Source organism: Girardinichthys multiradiatus, chromosome 20 (genome assembly GCF_021462225.1).
Source record: "Girardinichthys multiradiatus isolate DD_20200921_A chromosome 20, DD_fGirMul_XY1, whole genome shotgun sequence".
NCBI lineage: Eukaryota > Metazoa > Chordata > Actinopteri > Cyprinodontiformes > Goodeidae > Girardinichthys > Girardinichthys multiradiatus.
Window position 1 is genome coordinate 10,208,109 of NC_061812.1, and position 19,049 is coordinate 10,227,157.

At 38.5% G+C, this 19,049-nt stretch overlaps 2 protein-coding genes across 5 annotated transcripts in view; one reads left to right on the plus strand and one right to left on the minus strand.

Moving 5' to 3' along the window:
• The window catches only part of padi2 (peptidyl arginine deiminase, type II), a 22,729-nt gene extending 18,868 nt beyond the window's left edge, over positions 1–3,861 (minus strand). Inside the window, exon 1 of one of the 2 annotated variants that reach the window (XM_047347437.1) lies at positions 3,603–3,861. In XM_047347437.1, coding sequence (XP_047203393.1) covers positions 3,603–3,766 — 164 coding nt within the window. In that variant the 5' untranslated portion in view covers positions 3,767–3,861. Of the gene's footprint in view, positions 1–2,979; positions 3,188–3,602 lie in introns of those variants that run through there. The other variant, XM_047347438.1, reaches the window with a different exon arrangement.
• LOC124856693 (leucine-rich repeats and immunoglobulin-like domains protein 2) lies at positions 3,821–16,682 on the plus strand. Of its 3 annotated transcripts, XM_047347439.1 has the most exons (12): positions 3,821–3,952; positions 7,956–8,090; positions 8,450–8,593; positions 8,768–8,911; positions 9,117–9,260; positions 9,531–9,674; positions 10,851–10,931; positions 12,176–12,319; positions 12,525–12,668; positions 12,939–13,082; positions 15,158–15,205; positions 16,260–16,682. In XM_047347439.1, the coding sequence occupies exons 2-9, from the start codon at positions 7,984–7,986 to the stop codon at positions 12,640–12,642; spliced, it is 1,026 nt and encodes a 341-aa protein (XP_047203395.1). In that variant the 5' UTR covers positions 3,821–3,952; positions 7,956–7,983; the 3' UTR covers positions 12,643–12,668; positions 12,939–13,082; positions 15,158–15,205; positions 16,260–16,682. The 3 variants fall into 3 exon arrangements, with proteins under 3 accessions (XP_047203395.1, XP_047203396.1, XP_047203398.1); XM_047347440.1 differs by lacking the exons at positions 15,158–15,205; positions 16,260–16,682 and adding an exon at positions 14,083–14,139; XM_047347442.1 differs by lacking the exon at positions 7,956–8,090 and having other exon boundaries at positions 3,822–3,952.
• Positions 16,683–19,049: the final 2,367 nt, after the last annotated feature.

Here is a 19,049-nt window from a genome sequence, read left to right on the forward strand (position 1 = left end):
CACTGTGGAATCTTTCCGCTTCCTGGGAACCATCATCTCCCAGGATCTCAAGTGGGAGCCAAACATCAGCTCCCTCATCAAGAAAGCCCAGCAGAGGATGTTCTTCCTGCGGCAGCTGAAGAAATTCAACCTGCCAAAGACTATGATGGTGCACTTCTACACAGCCATCATTGAGTCCATCCTCACCTCCTCCATCACCATCTGGTACGCCGCTGCTACAGCCAAGGATAAGGGCAGGCTGCAGCGTGTCATTCGGTCTGCTGAGAAGGTGATTGGCTGCAGTCTACTGTCGCTCCAGGAACTGTACACCTCCAGGACCCTGAAGCGGGCAGGGAAGATTCTGGCTGATCCCTCCCACCCCGGTCACAGACTCTTTGAAACTCTCCCCTCTGGCAGGAGGCTGCGGTCCATCCGGACCAAAACCTCACGCCACAAGAACAGTTTTTTCCCCATCTGCCAGCAGCCTGGTTAACAAAGCCCGGAAACCACCCTGACACTCTCCCTTTCCCCCACAACCCCCCCTTTTTTGCTGACAGGACACCTGTAACCTGTAACTCTATGCGTTACATTAACGCTCAGCTTGGACTCCTGCTTTACTTGCACAATGATCACCTGCACTGTTGTATTGCTCTTGCATCTTATACTGCTCTATACTTACTCTCACTCACTTAAAACTGTGCACATATATTTATATTATATTGTAGATATGTTTATACTGTTTAATTTGTATTGTATTGCACTGACTACGCCAAAACAAATTCCTTGTATGTCCAAAAACATACTTGGCAATAAAGCTCTTCTGATTCTGATTCTGAAAAATACTTATTCACCTCCTTTACATCTTCCTTCTGCGTATATAGTGCTTAGATTGTACTTCATCTTGTCTAGCGTATTTTACAGTCTGTAAATAATGCTGAAATCTGTCTGTACTATATTTGTACATTGTTTCACTCTTTATTCACGGGTATTCATTATTGTTTCTATTACTCATTTATCCTTCCTAATATTACCTCATTAGAGGTGCACCTTATCTCTATAATAATAACTGTATGATTGTTATAGAAGCTTATGTTCTCATTTACTCAAGAGTTTAGGGTGTGGATCCCCGCACAATCGAGCCAGTATCGTTTTATTACTTCACTGTCATCGTTCAAAGAATATCTTTCTCTCGGTCTTTCCGCCATCTTCTCTGCTTAAGACACTCTTAGGCTCATTAAAAAGTCCTCCTCATTACTCTTAACATTTGTTCACTTTAGGAGATCTCTTAAGGATTAGTGAATAACTTTATCTTACCAAAATAAAATTCTAAGAAAAATCTTTAAATTCAAAAAAATGTTCTTAAAATCTCATCACTAGGAGCTACTTTTAGTCTTAGGATTCTTTGTGAATACGGGCCCAGATCACAAACCAAATTGGCAGCAGAGGTCATAATGAGGTTATTTTAAACCTTCGCTGGCTTAAAAAGTAAACCAATCTTAAGAAATTATGTTTTATTTAAAAAAGTGACATAAAAGTGACATAAGAAGCAACACTGTTACTGTACAATCAACTATATCACCTGATGCATGAGTGTCCGATGAAATCATGCCTACATACAGAAACCACCTAAAACTCCCATGTTATAAGAACTACCAGTTTATATTAGTGTTTACGTTTATCACTTACTTCAGTTTGGGACGTTTTAAAAGACAGGTAAACAGTTTTCAACTCTGAATTTATTTTAAGCATAAAAAGATTCAATATTTGTTTTTGTTCAATATTAGCTCTAGTTTAATACCATAATAGATTTTTATGACCCAGTGTCAAAGTTCTTCTAAACATGCACATACTTATCAATTCTCTGATAGAGGAATTTATATGCTTAAACCAGGAGTTTCACCCTTCTTTTTCTACTTCTACAACTGTGCATATAATTGTTCTGACTACATAAAAGCCAGCCTATTACTTAAGATGTTCTAAATATAGTGGAATCTGTGCTATTTACACCTTGTGGCCTGTGTACAGTTGAGTCAGTAAAATTAGGATCTGGAGATTATAAGAATCACAGCAAAGATATGTGAGTTTAAACATTCACCACCTCAAAGACATGAAAGTTACTGTAAAAAAGAAAAACCTTATCCTGAGATAAAAATAGTCTGACTTTGAAAGTGGAAATTGCCCAGACCATGAGTATAATTACTCATTGGTCATGCAAAGGCAGTAATAAGTCACTTTCCAGTAAGCAAAACATCAACAAGTGTCATGTGCCTAGAGTTCTGGTATAAGATGGTATTGAGTTGCATTTGAAACACTTAGAGCCCTGGCCAGACAATGCCATGTGGCAGTCCCATCAGTAATCTAGCTGGTTGTTATGCAGAGTATGCTGGCATTACTCAGAACGTAGGCCCATTTCAACGGAGAAAGACAAAGTCTTTTCTGTTGGCTCCAACAAAAGAGGACTGTTGTGTCCGTACCGTCCAAAGTAAAGAAAGTGTCCAAAGTAAAGAAAAATACACATAATTTCTGCTTCTAAGATACAACTGTCATTCAGTGATTTAACGATGACTTCCTTATTTTGCGATAACTCTACTATAACAATACAGTTGTGTAACTAACGTGACAATCCTTCAGTCAATAGTAAAAAAAGTAAGTTTAAGAAGTTTTTGTTGAAACTTTTAGCGCCTCTCAAAGTGAAAACTGAAGGCCTGTTCTGCATCTAAAAACGCCGCTCATGTTTTTGCATAATAAAAAGGGCTCAATCTAAAGTTTAAATCCATTTTGGCACTATGTTTATACGTTTAACAGGTTAACACAAAAATTCGGCCTACAATGAGGCTGAATTTACTAAAAAACTATATTTTGTTTTATTATCTAACATAAATTTCCAATAGCCTCTGTCATATTCAAACATAGAAAATTATTAGCCTTTCTGAAATGTATTCAAACACCGGATCTTTGATAAACAGAGCGCCCCAGTGTAGGCGGCACAGATAAACCTACCTGTCTAGGTTGACGTTGAGTTCAGAGCCGACCACGCACACTATGCTGGTGGGTTTATCATAATCTACTCTGAGAGTCCGCCGATGACCCATGGCTGCAGTCTTCTAAGCAGTGACCTACTCTCCAAGGCTCTGTCACAGTTACCAGTAGGCGAAGGCGCAACCCGGTTAGCAGGTTTGAAACAAGTGTTGAGAGCAACGAGCAACTGCTGTCCGCAGGGACCTTTGGAACTACTGCGCGGTGATTGGTCAGCAAATAAATAGCCACCCTCCCCTGTTCATCTCTTTTCCGCATGTTTGTTTAGAGCCAAACTGCTTTTATGTCTCGGTGCAAGATGGCCAATAAACGCCATTCAGCTACAAAAACATAATATTGACACATTTTCTTAAAATAAACTTTTACTACATCCGTCATTGGCCATTGCCCACCGGGTTAAGGTCTGTTTTCTCACTTTTCATGTCAAGTTCTGTTGCGTTGGATGGCACACGAACTAACAATTAAGTACCGCACTTTCAAACAAATTATCCGGACACGTCAAGCAAATTAAGCCAGGCAGCTAAAAGCAAAGCTGATAATCACTTTGTCCACAGTCACTTCATTTTTTTTCCGCTGAGTCAGTTTACCTGTTCAGGTTCGCCTTTAAAGAGGTGCCAACAACATGCAGGAGACTCTGCGGATTGTTTGTATCCAGACGGCAAGTTCGGTGATATTCTGCCCCCCCTTTCCTCTTCTGGGGGAAAACAGGTAAATGGGACCGTGAAGCCGTTTGGGAAATCTCCTGAAACATGTTTGGTCTGTTGTGGTCTGTGCCTCAAAAAGATAGGAGTGTTTAAAAAGCAGTGTCTACTCTGCTTATAAGTCTTGGGAAGTGCATCTGTCGTGTAGGAGGAGGAACCAAATTGTCTTTGAAGCCTGTAGCTCAATTGTTTTGGCAGTTTGCTTGGACTAGAATTCTTGGAACACATTTTTCCAGGTAGTGTTGAGACTGCTGATTGGTTTATGTTCCTGTACCGTTTTGTTGAGAGCTTCCTTGTTCTTAAGGTGTGTCCTGCTTTAACAATGTTAACTACAGTTTTTAAACACGTAGCCCATGAAACTAATTAAACATATTTGAAATATTTACTTATAATGCTGAGTCTGCTTAAATCTTTATTGGCATCTTCCACTATTTGGGTTTTACTTAATTAAATTCTGGTATGTAGTCTCTTTCTCTCTCTCTCTGTAAACGGCAATTGGACCATGTGCCTCTTTCAGTGCAGCAGAGTTGACCAAGATGAAAGCAGACAGCTGGGCTATACCAAACTTTATCGGTGCTGTTTGGCCAGCAGGGCCGACCTCAATTCGTGGCAGTGCCAGGTAGTAATGGCACTTCCGGTGGCAGCTGCCACTACCACAGCTGAGCGTAGTAGTGGCAGCTGCCACTAGGATGACAGTCTTGCTGAGTTGCTACTAGGGTGACAGATCGTCTCCTACGTCTACTTCCGCCGTTTTGGGGGATTCAAAAGCCGGTTTTCGGCAAAACAATTGAATTATATTGCCTATTAGTAAATTTTTGTCGTCAAATGATGTTATTGCTTATTAAACCGTGTCAAACTTGTAATAAAGTGACATACCTGATGAAAATAAGTGGTTGACCACTTTAGTGACACCTGCCAATAAGTGTCCAGTGAAATATACTATCAGTAATTCCTGATATATTTCAAATGTTCATTTCTTTTCATTTTGATGATTATAACTGATAACTAATGAAAACCCCAAATTCAGTATCTCAGAAAATTTGAATATTGTGAAAAGGTTAAATATTGAAGACACCTGGTGCTGCACTCCAGGGCACAGAATCCATGTTGCTTGAGGTCCAGTGTACAGTTTCCACAGTCAGTGATGGTTTGGGGTGCCATGCCATCTGCTGGTGTTGGTCCACTGTGTTTTCTGGGGTCCAAAGTCAATGCAGGGAGTTTTAGAGCACTCCATACTCCATCAATAATATAGCAGAAGAATTTCAAATATATGGAAAAGAAATAAGTTCAATGTTGCCTTTGCCAATAGTGCCACCGTGGCTGTTACCAGAAGCAGTGGTGGATATGGCATTGATGGAAAAGAAAAAGGATAAGAAATGGATTATCGATATATTCAGGAGAATTATTAGCCATATTGTTAGCAGTGCAGTGGGTGGAGGATATAAAACCATTAAAAACAATAATTTGTTCAGACTCAAGTTCAGCATTATTAAGTTTAAAACATAATCATTCAGAGGGTAGACCAGACATTTTACTTTATTTAGAATACAAAGGATGGGATTAATATTAGTGTTTTTATGGGTACCAGCACATGTAGGAGTTGGAGGGAATGAGATGGACAAGATAGCAAAGAAGGCAACACAAAACAACATTAGCTTTATAATTAATATTAGTAGGTCAGAGACAAGAAATATAATTAAACAGAGAATCAGGAAAGAGTGGCAAAAAAGGTGGGATGAAGAGAGGAAAGGAAGATGGTTTTACAGAATCAATAAGATAGTAGGAGAAGTAAGAACTGGAAGAAGGAGCAGAAAAGAGGAAAGGTTAATTACAAGATTAAGATTTGGACATACAGGACTTAATTATACATTGTTCAAGATAAAGAAACATAATACAGGAAAATTGTGGAGAGGAGGAAACAATAGAACATGTAATATTGAAGTGTCAGAAATATGAACAAGAAAGAACAATTTTAAGGAGAAAATTTGTAGGTATTAAAGGAACTTTTTATTTGATAGATACTTTGCAAAGAAGTTTAGGTAGCAAACATATTCAAATTATAATTAGATTTTTCAAAAAAACAAAATTAATTAATAGAATTTGATTGTTGAAATAGTAAATAAGATTTAAAACCATGAAGAACCACACTCCATACCAGTCGGTGGCGGTAATGCACATCATAAAGTTATTTGCCAACTGCCAAAAATAATACAAGAAGAAGAAGAACATTTGAAATATATCAGTCTGTGTCTAATGAATGAATATACAAGTTTCACTTTTTAAATAGAATTACTGAAATAAATAATTTTTTTTCATGATATTCTAACTTTATGACCAGCAGTTGTGTGTGTGTGTGTGTGTGTGTATAAATTATAGAGCTATCAGACCAGTATTTGTTCAGAGGTGAGCAGAGTTAACATTTCAATTAAATTCCACAAACATCTTTCAGATCACAAAATGCTGTCATTCAGTATATCCCATTATAAACAACAACAACAAAAATAATTGACGTCAGCATCTGTGGTGAGGTGGAAGTGAGGCATGATTCAGCTCCAGCCCAGATGCTTCCCAGAACACCTGACCTTGGCAGCTCATATATCATTGCTTTTGTTGATATGAGTGAAGGATATGTTACGCCAGAACTGAACGATTAGGGTTGGAGAAGTCCTTTATGTAAAAAGTTAAGGTCTTTCAAATAACTGCTGAACTATCCTTTGTTTGTTTTTTTGTTTTTATTGATCTTATTTTTTATTGCAATTATTTTGCTGATATAATCGACCAAAGCCTTGTCTCTTCATCCCTTTGATTGTAAACGTAAAAATCACACAAAACATGTGTAGGTTCAAACTTTTTAAAACATTGCACCTAAACATTATAATATTATTAAAGTCCCTTGAAAAAAGGAATTGTCCCATATTTTACGCGTCCCGTATTATTAGGTGGATCAAAAATCTTCACTAAAATGTCAATAGAATTAATAAATGATGGGTTGCTTTATATTTAACATTACGGTAAATTCATTACCAGCCATATCCTGCTCTGTGACCAATGAGCTGACAGAATATTTCGGCTCATCTCATTGACCAGCAGGTACCGTTGCTAAGGGTAGATACACGTGTTAGGTTGATTCGCAAAAAGATAGATAGATAGATAGATAGATAGATAGATAGATGATAGATAGATAGATAGATAGATAGATAGATAGATAGATAGATAGATAGATAGATAGATAGATAGATAGATAGATAGATAGATAGATAGATAGATAGATAGGCTATTGTACCCTTTGTCCTCAGCATCCCTTCTTCTAGTGGGTTTGTGGAAAATATTTTCTCCATCATGAAAAATAAGTGGACTGATGTGAGGAACAAATGTTCTACTGAATTAATGAGAAGTGAGCTAATTGTCAGTCTAATTAATGAAATGTCCTGCTCAGAGTTTTACTCGGTAGTCCTGAAAAGCAAACAACTCCTTGCAGCAGCAAGAGCTCAAATGAAATATAAATAATAGGTTGTTTCCACATAATTCAGCACTGCATTTTTTAGTTCACTAGTTCAATATTTTTTTCACTACACCTGTACAGTCATGGCCTTTAGGGCACAAGTGTTTATGTTTACAACTTTTCTACAGACTTTGTGTTTGCACTAAATGCACTATTACGAAAATGTTTTGCATTATACTGTTATGCTTTTTTATATTGTTTTAAGTTAAGCAGGACGGAGGTCTTTTCAATAGTAGTTTATTTATTTTAGAAGGATATTTGTTTTTGTCTAGTCATTTTATTTTGCAAAAAGAATAAATTATTTTATAAATTGCTGAATAATTGTTTTTCCATGGATATTTGTATCAGTCAAAAACATGCATCGAATTAAACTTGGGTTTGAGTCCAATGTTTCCAAAGTTATTTCACACAAAGAAAAAGGGTGAAAAAAATCACCAGGCCGGTAGAGGTGCAGACAGTGGAGTTGGACGGCCCTACCAGGAGGTGTCCCTTATTTATTTATCAAGGAGTTGGCAACCCTACTCATGACCCTTTTTTAAAAATTCATGGAGCCTGTCTCCTCGGAAGTAAAAAAAAAACAAAGGTCACTCCAAACGTTGGAACAATACGGACCTCTTTTAGGTGTCGTTATTGATGGTTTTAGCTACTTGGGTTTATTGTTTTAGCTAAGTCACTTCCTGTAAGTTGTCGACGTTATTGGAGAAAACTCAAACCTTGTTGTGTTTGATATAATTCAGAGTCCACAATCGGATCTCGGAACTGTTGATGCATCAACTACAACCTTACGTTTCTCTGGAAACACTGGACCTAACGTCTAATTCTATCTCTGAGCTCAGAGTGGGATCCTTTCCATCCATGCAGCTCAAATATCTGTAAGTAATATAAAAACGCATCACTGAAGTTGGCAGCATTTACTTTTCCCCTCTTGAATATGAGTCCTCATTAAACATTATCAACAATTTTTACTTTTACTCATCTGCTACAATTTCACTGGGTTAGTTGTATAATCAGTTTTATGGAATATAAAACACTACTGCCAGCTTATATTAAATAGTAGCAGTTCTGTGGGTAGTTTAAAGCATTTTAAATATTATAATGAAGCTACATGCGTTGATGCTTTTATTATTAAAGAAAACATCTGTTCATCTACCAGAGCTCAAGAAGGTGAAACATTTTTATCCTTTTAAATTTTTTTGCGTCAGTGTTTTTCTGCTTTTATTTTATCGTTTAGGAATTTAAGTAACAATAGGATCAGCCTCCTGGAGCCTGGGTGCTTTGAGAACATCTCCAGCTCACTGCTGGTGCTTCGGCTGAACAGGAACAGATTAGTTGCGCTGCCGTCAAAAGTCTTCAAACTTCCCCATCTTCAGCTACTGTGAGTATTTAAATTTAATTCATTTTATTTAAATTTTATCATAGCTTGATCGTTTATTCAGGCCAGTCAAACAAACTGATGCGCCTACTTTAGACAGTCCACTCATTTTATGAGCCTTTTTTACTGTTTTATGAATAGTTGACTAAATAAAACTTTGATTTACTTTCCTGACAGAGAAATGAAGCGTAATAAGATCAAAATAGTGGATAGTCTGACATTCAAAGGGCTGGAGTCGCTGAAGTCACTAAAGATGCAACGAAATGGCATTACAAAGCTCATGGATGGTGCCTTTTTTGGACTGAACAATATTGAAGAGCTGTGAGTATCATGTTCATTTTGGATTTTAAAATCACATTCTCCAGTTTATTTACTATTTGTGGATGCATTGCTTTAAAAGTAGCTGCTTAGTTTTAATTGGAAATGTTTTCCAATCAAGGTTTCTCATGGTATGTGAATTGTCAGCCAGGAGTTTTCCAGAATAAATGTCGTTTCCATGCCCTTCTGTTATTTTCCCATCTTTCAGAGAGCTGGAACACAACAACCTAACGGAGGTTAATAAAGTTTGGCTGTATGGCCTCCGCATGCTGCGCATCCTGCAAATCAGCCACAACGCTATAGGCATCATCCGTCCTGATGCCTGGGAGTTTTGCCAAAAACTGGAGGAACTGTGAGTGTGTTGCTATTAAAAACTAAAATCACTATGCAGCTGAGTGGTTCCACATGGTTTCATCAGCCTCTGCTGTATCATTTATATCATGTTTACCATCATACTTACCTAACCTCGTTAAAGCTGTCCAGAGCTCATTTAGCATATATTATCAGCTTTGTTAAAATGTCCTATTTTTTGAACATCTTTTTGTTATCTAACAATATTAGGTACAACTAAAAGCAAATGGGTTAGAGTTGCATTTTATTATATTTGTGGTTATCTGTGCAGAGACTTGTCCCACAATCACTTGACGAGACTTGAGGAGACAGCTTTTGTTGGATTGGGATTCCTGGAGACTCTGAACCTGGGAGAAAACTCTATCAGCCATTTGGGAGAGGGTGTGTTCAGCGACTTGGCAAATCTGCGCACCTTGTAAGTACAAGCCCTTCAGTGATATCTCTCTAAGATAAGTTGGATTATTTGCTTGAAAAAATGCAATGTAGCTGAGTTTGCCCGATAAAATTGAGTATTGGCTTGTTCTTGACTTGCATTCTGGCAAAGATTGCTGACGGGAGTAGGTTTGTGTGCTCGTTTTCCTTCCCAGAAATCCGTGTTCATGACAGGACTGGAAGTCCTGTCATGAACATACATCATTTCCCAGAGAATCCTTATTAGTTAGGAAAACAGTAGAAGCTGCTTTCTCTTTATCCGCTGATTAAGTTTCTGTTGTGTGGTAATCCTGCGTTAGTCATTTCATTTTAAATCAAATCACACAGTGTGTAATTTTTCCCAGATTTCTACTTTAGTTCTGTATTATCGGTCCTCCAAGTGGAGAAGAAAGTGTTTTTGACAGCCTGAAGAGGTGCTTTAATAATTAGCTTGTATTAACATTTAATGAATGTGGTTCTCTCCTAAGTAGACTCTGATGGATTCAAACTGCATATGCAATCATAATCAGTGTTACTAATGGAATATTTGCGTTGCCTTGTAAGAGCCCTGTACGTGTCATACATGTGGGATGTGAGAGGGTTCTGTACTTTAGCTGTGCTAGCGGCAAACTTAATGGGGAACATTAGCATTACAACAAAGGCTCTTAAAATCCTATACATTAATATGCTAGCCTAATAAAGCAAGTATATAATTTGCATATAAACCTTGTTCTGTAACTTATGAAGTATTGAGAGAGTGTTTAAGGCGTTGAACTGAAAAAAAAAAGAGAGTTTATGTTTGGGAATGTTTATTATCCTGTAAGAGCGGCATTTTATAGAGCCAAACATCTTTCAGGGGTGGCCAGGCATGAGGAAAGTGAAACAAAAGACTCTCTGACCCATCCTGCGAACACAAGGCTGGGTTTCCTCTAGACCCACAAACTGCGATAAACAGAGCCGATCATTAACCCTCATCAGAAGCAGGACCACCAAACTTTCACACAGCTTAGAAGTTTTGGGGTCTCAGATTGTTTGGTTCCTAATTTAGATTTGCTCTTACTGGCAACCACAGTCCTGGGGGAAATGATGAGTTTATGCACTAACAGAAGACATTTTCAGTTGTTTGGTCCCTATACCATGTCTAATGTTTAATATGAGTCTCTCTTTTTTTGTTCTTCAGAGATATTCGCAATAATGAAATATCATGGGCCATTGAAGACTCCATCGCTGTATTTGATGGAATGAAGAAGCTGAACACATTGTGAGAATGGATATAAATATTACTGTTACATTTTAAACTACTGCTTGCTTGCATGCATTCATGTTGTTGAATGTCTTCATTTAGACAAGCATCCTTATTACATCTTATGTCTTACTGCTTCAGACTTATCATCAGAGTTTTAATGATGAATGGTATGACTAATACACAGCTGTTTATTTACAGTGCTGCAAAAAAGCATTTGTCTCTTATAAATTCCTTCTGTCGTTGCTTTTTTCTCACACTTAAGTGTTTCTGATCATAAACTAATTTTGATATAGAAAAAAGACAAGCATATTAAATAAAAAATCCTGTTTTTAAATCATTATTTTATTTATTAAGGGACAGGGCTATCCAATCAACCTGGCTCCATGTGGAAAAGTAGTTGGTCTTTCTCAGTATCACTAGGCTTACATGGACATAAGTATTTAGAATAAGGAGCAAATTGGAATAAAAATAAAAATCGGAGTCAGCTCAGTCAGAAAAAAATTGTATTGTGAATGAGAGGGGTAGTTCATGCACTTGTCCCAATCATCTCATTCTGATTGGGGCAAACTGTCTTGAATGCACGTGTGCCCTATGTCAACGTGACGCATTCATCTACTCCTTTCTGGTCTTTGGTGGAGGAAGGCGCATCAGCACAGAACTTGGAGGGATGTTAATTTCCTCCCACTCTCTCATCTTGTAACACAGGAACACTAACATCATGTGTTGCAGAGCCTGTAGCTTAATTATGGAAAGCAATAATGCCTTAACCGCTCCCAGAACCTGGCATGGGTCCATTCAGGGCACTCGACCACTCAAAAACCAACAGACTTCTGCGCCCGTTCATTATTTGTTTCAGCACAGGTGGAAGTACAGCTTCTTCTGCAGTTCCTTTGGGAAATTTGACAAGTCTCTACATTTCAATGTGCTTCTATTTTGAATGAAGCGTGGGAGGAAGCCGGAGTACCCAGAGAGAACCCACGCATGCACAGGGAGAACATGCAAACTCCATGCAGAAAGACCCCCGGCCAGGAATCGAACCCAGGACCTTCTTGCTGCAAGGCAACAGTGCTACCAACTGCACCACTGTGTAGCCCTAAATTTAATTCATTTTATTTAAATTTTATCATAGCTTGATCGTTTATTCAGGCCAGTCAAACAAACTGATGCGCCTACTTTAGACAGTCCACTCATTTTATGAGCCTTTTTTACTGTTTTATGAATAGTTGACTAAATAAAACTTTGATTTACTTTCCTGACAGAGAAATGAAGCGTAATAAGATCAAAATAGTGGATAGTCTGACATTCAAAGGGCTGGAGTCGCTGAAGTCACTAAAGATGCAACGAAATGGCATTACAAAGCTCATGGATGGTGCCTTTTTTGGACTGAACAATATTGAAGAGCTGTGGGTATCATGTTCATTTTGGATTTTAAAATCACATTCTCCAGTTTACTTACTATTTGTGGATGCATTGCTTTAAAAGTAGCTGCTTAGTTTTAATTGGAAATGTTTTCCAATCAAGGTTTCTCTTGGTATGTGAATTGTCAGCCAGGAGTTTTCCAGAATAAATGTCGTTTCCATGCCCTTCTGTTATTTTCCCATCTTTCAGAGAGCTGGAACACAACAACCTAACGGAGGTTAATAAAGTTTGGCTGTATGGCCTCCGCATGCTGCGCATCCTGCAAATCAGCCACAACGCTATAGGCATCATCCGTCCTGATGCCTGAGAGTTTTGCCAAAAACTGGAGGAACTGTGAGTGTGTTGCTATTAAAAACTAAAATCACTATGCAGCTGAGTGGTTCCACATGGTTTCATCAGCCTCTGCTGTATCATTTATATCATGTTTACCATCATACTTACCTAACCTCGTTAAAGCTGTCCAGAGCTCATTTAGCATATATTATCAGCTTTGTTAAAATGTCCTATTTTTTGAACATCTTTTTGTTATCTAACAATATTAGGTACAACTAAAAGCAAATGGGTTAGAGTTGGATTTTATTATATTTGTGGTTATCTGTGCAGAGACTTGTCCCACAATCACCTGACGAGACTTGAGGAGACAGCTTTTGTTGGATTGGGATTCCTGGAGACTCTGAACCTGGGAGAAAACTCTATCAGCCATTTGGGAGAGGGTGTGTTCAGCGACTTGGCAAATCTGCACACCTTGTAAGTACAAGCCCTTCAGTGAAAATCTCTCTAAGATAAGTTGGATTATTTGCTTGACAAAATGCAATGTAGCTGAGTTTGCCCGATAAAATTGAGTATTGGCTTGTTCTTGACTTGCATTCTGGCAAAGATTGCTGACGGGAGTAGGTTTGTGTGCTCGTTTTCCTTCCCAGAAGTCCGTGTTCATGACAGGACTGGAAGTCCGTGTTCACGACTGTATCATTCTCTGGGAAATGATACATCATTTCCCAGAGAATGATACAGTCGTGAACACGGACTTCCAGTCCACTCGTTGTTACCAGAAGAATTCTTCTCCATCAGGTGCATGGATGAGCCTCCGTCTTCAAAGCCTCTCCAAACTCACTAGTTTCAGCATCAGGGAAAGACAGGTTGAGTTGATTGATTCATTTCTATTATTGAAATTGGATATGGGATAAATCTTGGAGAATGTTGTTCGCTCGGATCTGGCAGAAAGACCATGAATTTGGCTGTTTGGATTTGCCTTTGAGAAGCACCAGTGAGACTCTCAAGGCTGACGGAAAATTAAGAGTCAGCCTAACCCAAATAATTATTGTTTTTCTGAATCTGGCTCCCCTGCGCGGCCTTGATGGCTGGCTATCTTCATCTTCTCCTGGAAGTTATGTAAACATGACGCTCTGCTCCCTCTGCCCCCTCCCTTCCCTGAGGACACCTGTGGACCTGCTCAGAACTTGGCCGGTTTATGTACATTCCAACAAACCATCAAGGACAATGGCCTCTGTGACAGTGCTTCATGGACTTACTTGCACACACTCACTTGCACACACACACATGATCAAGATAAACATTTGCACTCCTCACACAACCTTCACCGTTCCCGGCATGATGTTGTTTTTTGTAAATTTGTTGCTTCTTTGTGCTGAGGTTTTTTGCAATCTCAAACTGTATCCTGCTAAGGATAAAGTGTGAAATATGATTTTTTTCCCTCTACTTACCTAATGTGGCCTCTTTTCTCATCTAGCAAGGGCAGCGCCTGTGAGTGGGCAGCAAAGCCTCGGTGACCCGTCCCCCCTTGTCTTGTGTCATGATGTATGTTTGGATGGGTTGTACTGGAATTCTAATTTCCCCTCGGGGATCAATAAAGTATCTTTGAATTGAATTGAATTGAATTGAAATTATTTTGTGTGCTGAATTTAAGCTGTTACTGACCCCTGCAAAAGCATTACTAATTAAAGAAAGCATATACAATTCTAGTTAAATCGTGGACATTCAATTATTCGAGTCACCGTATTGTTGGTTTTTCTTTGGTGGTAAAAAGTCTTGTTGCCTGGTTCTAAGATATTTTAGGAGGTTTTTATAGGTTGCCTTAGTCAAGTTTGTTAAAACAGCGCCCTTGGGGCTCGTGCTGAGCTACTAAAATTAACCTAGCCCGTATACCAAGAGCCAGTTTTAAAATTAGGGAATGAGCAGCCGTGAACAAAAGTGACTGTCAAAGGTGTGAATGACTGCGATAGACTACTCGGTCGCCCGGACCGCCAGGTGAAGAAGGGTGAGACTTTTGGATGAAGTCTGTCAGAGGCTAGGCGAGTCATTTCCCGACACCAGCTTAAACAGAACTTTCAGTAAACCTGCTTAGTAAGACCTTTCAGGTTTAGGGAAGTCCGGACCCGTTAGATGGAGAGCTGGATTGAGCAATCCCTTTAGACATAGGGAAGTAGGAGGAGGGGTTAGCTCATCGGACAACAAAAAACCTCTCGACTATTCATCCACATGAAAGATATTCCACACCAGAAGGTGGGTCTTGCACTGTTAATGTTCTTTGAGGAAACAATAAGGGTTAGCAAGTGGAAGTTAGAATGGATATCTCTACATAATTTGTTGATTTCCACTTAAATCAAACAGGTTAAGCAATTATTAGAAGTCTGGCTGTGATGTGGCAGAATGAAACCCGTGTAGCTCCACAGCTCACATGGCTAAAAAACAAAGTCAAGGCTGCTTAATAAAAAACAATGACTTGCATTTGGTAACTTGGTTAGCTCCCCCTGTTTGTTGTGTTTTTTGGTTTTAACTTTGCTACATTTTGTGTTGACTTGCAGAACTGTTAGCTGCTCTGGTCTGATCACCACACTGGCATCCATTTTCAGGTTAGACAAGTTGACATAATCTCTGGCTAATTTACAGTACTGTGCAATAACTTTAACATTTAATTCTAAAGAGACAGATGTTCAAATCTGGCTGCCTGGGCTTTTTGAAAGTCTTGTCAAGTTTTTTTTTTTTTTTTTTATTGGATTCTGGCTGTTGTTTCAATAATTTCTATTCAGTTCTCATATTCCACTTAGAGAGTATATTGTGCAGTGTGTGCTCAAATAATAACGAAATAAGTCAGTCAGTCATTTTCTATACCGCTTCTTCCAAAGTGGGCCACAAGAGGGCTGGAGCCTATCTCCAGCGGTCTACACCCTCCTCTACACACAAGAGGCAGGGTACACCCTGGCCAGGTTGCCAGTCCATCACAGAGACACACAGGACAAAAAACCATGCACACACTCATTCACACCTAAAGGCAATTTAGAGAGACCAATTAAGTCATGTTTTTGGACTGTGGGAGGAAGCCAGAGTACCCACAGAGAACCCATGCATGCACGGAGAGAACATGCAAACTCCATGTAGAAAGACCCCCGGCCGTCAGTCAGACCTAGGAACCTTCTTGCTGCAAGGCAACAGTGCCACCAACTGCACAATCGTGCAGCCTGCGATTTAAGATGTTTTTGCTAATTTCTCTTATTTGTTGGTTTCATCATTTAAGCTTAGCATCCTTCATATAGCTTAATTATTCAGAAGTCAGAGTAAGGTGGCTTAACAAATCTATCTATCTATCTATCTATCTATCTATCTATCTATCTATCTATCTATCTATCTATCTATCTATCTATCTATCTATCTATCTATCTATCTATCTATCTATCTATCTATCTATCTATCTATCTATCTATCTATCTATCTATCTATCTATCTATCTATCTATCTATCTATCTATCTATCTATCTATCTATCTATCTATCTATCTATCTATCTATCTATCTATCTATCTATCTATCTATCTATCTATCTATCTGGCCATTATTGTGTTACTTTATTGATGTCATTAATTGTCTCATTTATTTTATCTCTTCCTAACACCTGTACCCCTTCTCTTAGCGATGTCATTAAATATACAAGGAGAAATAAAGACAACTCAAGGAGGGCAAGTGAAGTAAAAGACTGATGCAGAGAAGAAACAGTTGGGCCTGACCAAGAGACTGACAGATCCTCCCTTGAATGTTCAACAAACATCGTCTGTTTGCCACGACAGACATCCGGCTCTCTGGACATGTATCGACCTCTCGCCCTCATTCTGTCCTCCATGTGGAAAACCTTGTGCTCAAGTGAAGGCAGCACCATCGAAACTGACAGTCATCTGGCAGCTGGTTTAACACAGTAAATCTGCTCACCTGCTCATTCTTCAGGCCAGTAAGCATTGATTGTTACTGTAAACAAACTGAGACACTGTGGCTCTTCTTTAAATGATCTACATTTGAACTGGGATTTTTCTTTTGTCAATAAGAACATAGTATAACAAAACTCACAATGATTCAACTGATTGTTTTTGTCTAGCTAGTGAAGAATTGCACAAACTACAGTGCTGTATAATAGTTTCGTCTTTACAGATTTCTCCTGTTTTTTTGTCACACATCTTTAGATCATTGAAGATACATCATATCAAACAAAGGTAACCTGGTTAGATGCAAGTTGTAGTTTTAAAATAATTTCAGTTACTGAAGGATAAAGTTCAATAAAATCTTATTTAAACTAACTTGGTCCTATGTAAAAAAAAAAAAATGCTTGCAGCAACAAACTGCCATCAAGCATTTGCAACAGCTGGCTTTGAGTCTTTTATGGCACTGTGGTGGAATTTCGGCCTTTGTAGGGTTTTTGAACATACAGGTCCTTCTCAAAATATTAGCATATTGTAATAAAGTTCATTATTTTCCATAATGTCATGATGAAAATTTAACATTCATATATTTTAGATTCATTGCACACTAACTGAAATATTTCAGGTCTTTTATTGTCTTAATACGGATGATTGTGGCATACAGCTCATGAAAACCCAAAATTCCTATCTCACAAAATTAGCATATTTCATCCGACCAATAAAAGAAAAGTGTTTTTAATACAAAAAACGTCAACCTTCAAATAATCATGTACAGTTATGCACTCAATACTTGGTTGGGAATCCTTTTGCAGAAATGACTGCTTCAATGCGGCGTGGCATGGAGGCAATCAGCCTGTGGCACTGCTGAGGTCTTATGGAGGCCCAGGATGCTTCGATAGCGGCCTTTAGCTCATCCAGAGTGTTGGGTCTTGAGTCTCTCAACGTTCTCTTCACAATATCCCACAGATTCTCTATGGGGTTCAGGTCAGGAGAGTTGGCAGGCCAATTGAGCACAGTGATGTCTTTCTGTGTCTTACCCTCTTGCTTGAGGGTGTCAATAGTGGCCTTCTGGACAGCAGTCAGGTCGGCAGTCTTACCCATGATTGGGGTTTTGAGTGATGAACCAGGCTGGGAATTTTAAAGGCCTCAGGAATCTTTTGCAGGTGTTTAGAGTTAACTCGTTGATTCAGATGATTAGGTTCATAGCTCGTTTAGAGACCCTTTTAATGATATGCTAATTTTGTGAGATAGGAATTTTGGGTTTTCATGAGCTGTATGCCAAAATCATCTGTATTAAGACAATAAAAGACCTGAAATATTTCAGTTAGTGTGCAATGAATCTAAAATATATGAATGTTAAATTTTCATCATGACATTATGGAAAATAATGAACTTTATCACAATATGCTAATATTTTGAGAAGGACCTGTAAGCGGCCTGTTTAGGGACATGCCACCCCATCTGAAATAAATTTAAGTTCAGACTCTGACTAGGTCACTCCAGAATCTGGATAGTTGTTTCTATATGCCATTCAGAAAGGGAATTGTGTGCTTATCATCACTGTCCTGCTGCAGAGCCTAAGTACTCTACTTTCATCACTCTGTTCCATGTTTTCTCCATTTGTGAATAATGGTTCTCACTTTGGTTTGCTGAAATCCCAAAGCCTTAGAAATGGCTTTGTAGCCCTTTCCTGGCATAGATGTTAATAACTTGGTGTCTCATCTGTTCTTGAATTATTTTTATATTGGGGAATGATGTGTTACTTTTTGAGACCTTTAGGCCTACTTAATGTTGTCAGTATGTTTTTATTCAGGTTATTTTATGGGAGTAATTGGGTCTAGGTGTGGCTGGTAAACCTGAATCAAAAATGGGACAATCACTGTTAAATTGTGATTTAACAAAATGGCAGCTGGTTTGGATAGCTTTTTCCCCTAAAATTAAATCATAATTTAAGAATTGCTTTATATATTTACCCAGGTTATCTTTGTCTTATATTAACAGGCAGAAAAATGTCTAAGAGGGACACTGTATGTTTTTTCAATGTCTAATTCACATCCCACTGTGACAATGTACATAAGTGTAACGTTGATGTACCAAGTGAGTGTGGCTTTATGTCAGCCCAAGTTCTGTTTTCATGATATTTGTTTTGGAGGTTCTCTGCTGTGGATATTTGTTGTGCTGTACAAAGATGTTGGCATATTTGTTTTCTGCAGGAGGTTGACGCTGTTGCTAATGGCTCTGTAAACGTCCTTGCCCTCGTTTTATACACCATAAAGTTAGACCTACAGCGAAATTGTAAGAAAAAAGTAAAGATCCTTTTCGATCCACATGTTAGGACTGTTCCGATGCTCTTTGTTACACACCACCTGTTGATGTCTGTGTACAAGTGTGTATTCAACAGTACTGTGCATGGTGAAACTTTGCTTGCCAAAACCCTCTTTCTACTCTGCACACCAACACAATGCTTTACATAGAGGGGTTGTCCTTGTGATCTGTGTCTTATCCTAAACCAG